The sequence below is a fragment of the Notothenia coriiceps genome, unplaced genomic scaffold (assembly GCF_000735185.1).
Source record: "Notothenia coriiceps isolate Sejong01 unplaced genomic scaffold, NC01 NC01_scaffold00000281, whole genome shotgun sequence".
NCBI classification, from domain to species: domain Eukaryota; kingdom Metazoa; phylum Chordata; class Actinopteri; order Perciformes; family Nototheniidae; genus Notothenia; species Notothenia coriiceps.
This window is the reverse complement of record NW_011332982.1, coordinates 348,725-356,362: the sequence shown is the minus strand read 5'-3', so window position 1 is coordinate 356,362 and position 7,638 is coordinate 348,725. Positions and strand designations below refer to the sequence as shown.

At 41.0% G+C, this 7,638-nt stretch overlaps 1 protein-coding gene across 1 annotated transcript in view; it reads right to left on the bottom strand.

Annotated features, from left to right (window-relative positions):
- Positions 1-7,273, bottom strand: part of LOC104952857 (hydroxylysine kinase-like) — a 10,924-nt gene extending 3,651 nt beyond the window's left edge. The window contains exon 1 of the mRNA XM_010779800.1: positions 7,268-7,273. Within this exon, the coding sequence (XP_010778102.1) occupies positions 7,268-7,271 (4 nt within the window). The 5' untranslated portion in view covers positions 7,272-7,273. The remainder of the gene's footprint in view (positions 1-7,267) is intronic.
- Positions 7,274-7,638: the final 365 nt, after the last annotated feature.

Sequence of the window (7,638 nt, the reverse complement as noted above, 5' to 3'; positions counted from 1 at the left end):
AAACGTGGCTGGGTCTTTCAGCATGACAATGATCCCAAACACACCGCCCGGGCAACGAAGGAGTGGCTTCGTAAGAAGCATTTCAAGGTCCTGGAGTGGCCTAGCCAGTCTCCAGATCTCAACCCCATAGAAAATCTTTGGAGGGGGTTGAAAGTCCGTGTTGCCCAGCGACAGCCCCAAAACATCACTGATCTAGAGGAGATCTGCATGGAGGAATGGGCCAAAATACCAGCAACAGTGTGTGAAAACCTTGTGAAGACTTACAGAAAACGTTTGACCTCTGTCATTGCCAACAAAGGGTATATAACAAAGTATTGAGATGAACTTTTTTTATTGACCAAATACTTATTTTCCACCATAATTTGCAAATAAAGTCTTTAAAAATCAGACAATGTGATTTTCTGGATTTTATTTTTCTCATTTTGTCTCTCATAGTTGAGGTATACCTATGATGAAAATTACAGGCCTCTCTCATCTTTTGAAGTGGGAGAACTTGCACAATTGGTGGCTGACTAAATACTTTTTTGCCCCCACTGTAGATGGATGGACCTATTTTAATATTGTGGGTAAATGTAAAATATGTATTAACCATCCAACCAATATTATAATAATCAGTCGAGGCCTTATAAAATCCTTGACTATTGTTAATAGAACCCAATTATTAGTAAACTGTCAAAATAAAATATAGCACTACTAATAATTAGTAAACATTATTACTAACTATTTAATTGTTTGTAAAAAATAAAGTAACAATGAAATATCATTGTACCATTTATTAATGATGATTACTATGAAGTTTTAGGAAATTAATGAAGATTATACACAGGATTTAATGTAGTGTGCTTTTTCCTCATGGCTGATGTAGAATGTGGAATAAACAGCAGGAATCTAACCTCTCCTTCTTCGCAGCAGGAGGACAGGCAAGCGGCCAAACGTCTGGCTGAGCTGAACACAGAGGAAGTCTGCCAGTGGTTTACCAGCATTGGACTGCAGAAATGTCTTCCTTTCATCAGCGGTAAAACATTTTTCTGACAGTCTCTTCTCCCAGTAAAAGGCAGACATTGCTGATTAGATTTATCTTTGCCACAAATCAAATCAAAAGCGTTGTAATAAATGGGGTAAGGAGAGCAGGATAATTCAAGGTCACTGATTAAAACTGAAGTAGTTTTTATGCAATAATACATTATTCTTGAAGTATGTTGGTGGACGACAACTCTCTTTCAGAGGTGAAACTGTGTGGAGCAGACATAGCTTCAGTGGATGTGAACACTCTGGACATCCTGCATATCAACACACTGGAGGAGAGGGAGCTGCTGCTGTCTGCCATTTATAGTGAGCTGCACCCTCCCAGCACCGTCACCCAGAGACTCAACTCGCTGCTTGGTATACTTCCATCAATACAACCTGACAAATAAACATTTAACTGGACAGCTTTTCAATTCAGTATGTCATGAAGATTTATCTTTCCACAGAATCTATAGGGCTTAACAATGTTGAGACATTTACTACAACACTAGTATCAATGAGCAAATCTAAGTCCTCTCCTCACGTGAGCTGCTTGAGCAGGAATCGGCGTTCCCTGAAGCTCAGGTACAGCCTCTCGTAAATATCATTTTTAATTATTGAAATGTATTTATTAACTTATGTAAATCTTATTTTAATCTCCTCTTCCACCAAAGGAGCAGCCCAAACTTCATGACACAGAGGAATTCCCAACTAATAGAGATTACTATTAATGGTGAGTAACTCGTGTAGATACTGTATATATGCAGTGCAACTACACTTAAAAATAAAGCTAAGTTTATTGGCAATATGTAAGTAGAGTAGTAGAATAATAAATATTCACTAATGGTCACATAAGGCCACTTTATGCAGTGTCTAGCCTGTGGGTTGGTTATTGCTTTGATATTCATAATGTAAAATTATACATGTATAAGAATAAATCTGGCCTTGATACCATTCTGATTGTTTTGTTGCAGCCTCAGAGCGGATAGTTCATCTCAGAACCCCCAAGGACACAACAGTGGGAAAAATCATGGATTCATGCTTTAAAATGTTGGGAATGACAGAAGATAAGAGCCTCTTCATTCTGAAGGAAACGCAAGGTGAACAGCACATAATTTCGTCTTTATGAGCTAAAGAAACAGACACATGTATTGATATACTGCAATGTGCTTTCGGTTCATCAGAGGAGCTCCCGCCAGATCAGCAGATTGGGAGCCTACTGACAGCCTCACCAGGGAACAGACAACTGGCGCTCCACTTGTGTAAAAAGGTAACGCTGATCATTTATACCTAAAGTACCGCCTTATCTGACATAAAACATCTAACAACATACCTCTCTGTATGCTTTTGCATCTTAGAAGAAGTTATCGGATGGCAATTTGCTAAATAATCCAGAAGTAAACAGCTCAAATGAGAACGTCAACAAAAATGTCACAGTGATCCAGGCAGCTAAAGAAGAGAGGATCAAGGAGCTAAAACAACAGGTGGACTCGCTGCAAAATGTCATTCTTCAGGTCATTATCTCTACATTTAGACTACATCTATGAACATATGTTACAGGCAAATAAGATGTGATTTTAATCTCCACTGAAATATTATTTTTTGACTCCAAAGGTCCAGGAGCTCCACCATGGCCTGGTAGCATTTTGCTCAGAGATAAAGAACATGGATAGAGAGGCCGATGTAGAGGGGCTTGGCTCTGCTGATCTGAAGCCCAGGCTAGAGTTGGTTATAAGCCGAGTGAACGAAAAGAGGCAGAGCATGCAGACCCTCAAAGACAACATTAACAACTCCAGTGCTCACAAGAACAAGTAGGTGGACAGCCTCTGTTAATTAGTAGCTTGTTCAGAAATGCATTCAACTTTTCTTCCAACTGGCAAAGACACAAAAGGCAGTTAGATTAAAGACTGGATGGACACAATGCCCATTGATCTGAAATAACTCATTTGAGCAAATGTCTAATGTATTTTTGTCAGTGTTACTTGTTTGTGTTAGACTAGCATTCACTCATTTCTCTATTTGGTCCAGTAAACCAAAAAGTAGTCAGGGAGTTGTCTGTTAATGAATAAGTAAATACATAGCTAATATTAGCAAATAATCATCAATCAAGACTGTTTTTTGTTTTAACAAATCTAATGACCAGAACAGACCCACCTGCAGGTCTTCATAATGTAAAGTTAAAATGTAGACATATTGCTACTACGCTTGTGCATAAAACTCAAACATGTTAAAGCATTACAACTCCAAGGAAAATAAACCATCTGCTTTGTTTATTGCTGCATTTTAAAGTTTTCTCAACCATGTTTATATGTATATACATGACCTTTCTGAAATGTGGTCTCTTGCCACTCAGACAGTTGGATGTCCGCCTCTTGGAAAAGATGAAACTGAACTGCCAAGTGTTTAAAGAGGAGATTTCCATGGTACATCTCAACCGGCAGGTGGCTTATCTCAAAAATGCCTTGCAGGAAAGCTATGATAAGGTAACTGGGAAACATTACCGTCACTAAGACCAACAAGCTGGAGCCTGGAGCTCTGTCAGTGGGCTTTAATTGGTAGCATGTGAAACACGGTCACACCAATATGTGGGAAAGCTGTACGGCCTGAGTTCGAAAATGTTTTGATTGCTAAAAATAAACAATGAAAAACAGAGATTTGAAGCAAAAGAATGTGTGGTATGGGACATTAAAATCATTTATTTCCTAAAATAAACAGAGACAAATTTGCTGTTTTTGGAGAAAAATGCCATGGCTGATGCTGTTTCCCTTATGTCTTTAACTATATCAGAAACACTTGTGCAATTGAAACAGCATAACTGGCCTTTTCCTAACTAATTAAATCCATATTGTTCAAATCACGGACGGAGGATGCATTAATTCACAGAACATGTGAAGTTAATGTATTATTCTATGTAATTGACCATCAGTAGAAATAGCTCACACTGGGAAAGGTGCTAAACTAAACAGTTTCCTGATGCGGGAGGTCATTACTTGACACTATTATGTCCATCATCTTTGATCTTCTCTCCATTGTTCTCCTGAGTGACAGCACAATGCTCCTTTCTGTCCACTCTGTTGTGTTAAGTTGTGCCGTTTTAAAAGAGAGTATGAGGCTGAGTGAAGTCTTTTGGTTGAACATGCACTTTTACTGAGAAAATGATGTTTGGTGCTGACATCCGAGAGCCTGTGACCATACCAACAATGGAATGTGTGTGACAAAAGCCACAGGGAGAGTGCAATGGAGAAGTGGGCCAGCATGTGTAAAACTATCTGCATCTATCCCCGGAGGAGTCTACTTCTTTTTTAATGTGGCTCTTTTATCCCGTTGGAGGAGCCCTAACGAGGTGCCATGAAAGGACACACGCGGCTTCGGCTTTGAAAGGTGCTCCGTGTCACGTTGCCGCCCCGGGGCCACGCTTCTTTAGGTGCTGAGTTTGTGGGAAAAGCAGCAGCGCTAATGTTTATCATATGACCTAATCAGAGTTAACACACAGGTCAGAGCTGAGGAGCAGCCTGGGAACTGATTGAGCTGCAGCTCTAATAAGGAGCAGACCGCCCCGCGTTTGGTCTCGTAGGCTGCCCCGCATTACAGACAATAAGGAAATATTTCATCATCGGCAGTCTAATCTCCAGGATCCATTGCAACTGGAGAGCATCAATAAAGCAGCCGAGAGGAGGGGAGGAGAAAGAGAAACAGAGGGAGAAAGTGAGGGGAGGAGGGGAAGGACAACAAACGGCGGAAATTATTTTAAATAAGCAGTTTAGCTTGGACAACTCGAAAACTTCAGACAGACTATTAAAGAGGGGAAATTGGAAGAATATTGTTTTCCCACTCTTTAGTCTCACATGTCTGTTTAGTATGGATTGAGTTGTGAGAAAAGTCTGCCATTTCTTTGCCCTGGCATGCCCCTAAATTTAAGAAATGGACAAGATGCCTGAAGTATTCGTTCTGTGGAAACACTCCAGATACCAGTTCATCAATGTGGTCAGAATATGTTACATTAATCTGTCTACCATGTCCTACACTCATGTTGACTGTGTTGCAGACCTCTGCTGATGGAGCAGCCAAGGCGTCGACATTCAATATGACAGCCCCGAATTTAGAAATTACCGTAATTTTCGGACTATAAACCGCACCTGAATATAAGCCGCAGCAGCGGCATACCACTCTCGGTTCCACTTTTACTTTTGCGCGCTACCTGTCTCATTCTTTTCCGGCGTCCAGCTTTTCCTGCTGGAACCCGCCGCTTAAAGGTGGGGGTCCGCGGACCGGCCATAGAGCCCATAGAGTTAAAGGTGTTGGCCGTTAGCTGTAAAAATCCATAGATTAGCCGCACCGTTATATAAACCGCAGCGTCGAAAAATAGGGAAAAAGGCGCGGTTTATAGTCCGAAAATTACGGTACAACACCCATCATAATAAATGAAATGCAATCCCTTCCAGTATGTTGTCTAAACTGCGATGATCGGTTCTCACACTGGTGGAAACAAAGTTCAGATCAGATCATGTTGTCGCTTCCTGTAAAGTAGGCAAATGATTGTGTTATGGGAATTTGGTAAAATCTCCATTTTCTAACAGAGAAAGAGAGGTTTGTCACCCAAGTGACCTTTTAGATCTTGAATTCTTGTGTTGTAATTGTCTCTTTTTAAACTATCCAGTGTGTATGTGGGATGTGTGTCCTGTGTCTGGCCCAGGTAGATTAGGACTTAATAAAGATCATTTGGATAAACAGGAAGAATATGAAGAGAAAATTCCTTGGCCTCTCGGCATGTGTCCCGCATTGAGGCAAACTAAAAGGGAAAATGATGCGCATTTGAGTGTGCTTCCCAAGGGGCTTCGCCTGCGTTTCCGCGGATATATCCTGTCTGGCCTACTTGTCTGAGGAAAGAGAAGCCTTAGCTTTGACCCCTGACCCTGGCAAGGCGGCATCTATTGCTGCAAGGCATTCACATGCCGTTCAGGGGGAGGGGGGAGTATGCCGAGAGGCTGGATAAGGGAACATTGGAATTCAGTGGTCCGACTCACAAGTTATTTCTGATCCCTGCAAGCTACTTGTGGTGTGATCTCTTCCGACGCTAATCATTACATCTTGGTGGTCTTCTGGCTTTGACACAGCCTCAGTCTTATCAGTTCGGGACCTCCATGTAGTGGCATCTATAATCCTTTTCCGATAAATAATCTTATGATTGTATCCCGAGGAAACTATAATAATGTATTATTTCAGGGAAACAGAATCACACCTCTGAATGTTTTAAAAAGTCGATAGAGTTGCACTTAGGTTCATTTAAATCTCTCTAACCATCTGCCATTGAATATACCCTAAGGATTAGTTTGACATATTGAAAAACATCTTATTTGTTTTCTTGCAGAAAAGTTGAATGATAAAGGTTGGCAACAGTGAATCAGCAAGCCTAGCCTTGTAGCAAAACATCTGACTACCAGCACCTCTAAAGTTCACTAGTAAACATGTTACAAAATATTTTTACAATCCCTACAGAACAACTAATAGTGTGTTTGGCAAACTCTCAGTGGTGACAAGACTCCAGGAAGTCCGGCCAAGTAAAAGTCCAGAACATAATTCCCAGTAAATCCACAACTTGTCGTTTCACACTTAGTTTTCTGTAGTGAATAAAGAAAGAAGTTAAAACCTGTTTATTAGATCATCAAAATATTTGCAAGAAAGTGAATAGGAGGACTTTGCAAAAAGCTACTACTTATTGCAAATGTACTTCAAATTAGATATTAATCAGAGCGTGAGCATACGACTTAAGTCAAAGAATGAAGGCATGAATATGGCTTACTTCTTGTGTCACACATAGCACATTTTACATGAAATGTACATCAATCCACCACAAATTGGGTGTGCCTTAAAATCTGAATCATTTACATTAAAGCGGTCTGTGCCTTTGCATATGTGAATGTATGATTGCTGTTTCTACATTCAGGAGAAAGCTCGGAAAAAGAGTTTGGCCATTGGTAGCCTGAGCCAGCTTGTGTCACCGCAGTCTCCTGCCATGCTGCTGGTCGTGCAGGAGAACCACAACCCTGACGGCCATTATGGCTTTACGTGCCGCCTCAGAGAAGGCAGCGGACTGGTGGTGGTTAGAGTGGACGACTCCCCCCTCTGTGTGAACGACAGGTAACACGCAAACAAACACAAAAGAAACCATGTCATTTATCCAGGCTTAATGACACAGTCGTGGCTGTGTTAACAGAGGCCACCTAGTCAGTGAGAGTAGTATTAAGTGTGTCACACATCACACCCATTTCTTTCATCACACTATTTTTCTGTTTTGTAGCTATGGAAACCCATCGCATATTGGCCCCAAAGCAATCACAACACTGTAATGTAATACTTGGATGAAGAAGAGTGAAAAGCAGAAGATAAAAGGCTCTATTATAATTAAGTAATTAATGCATTACAAGACCATGCTTACAAACGCAGCACTATGAGTATTCACACGTACCACACACACACACACACACACGCAGTGCCGCTGACATCCCTCTTTGAGACAATCACGCCCAAAGAAAGAGAAGTCGGCATGACAGTGCAGAGAGGGAACAGAAGCTGGAAAAGTCTTTGAGCCTCGCTGTGCGTGTTTACTTGTTGTGGCAACTGTTTCAATGGTCT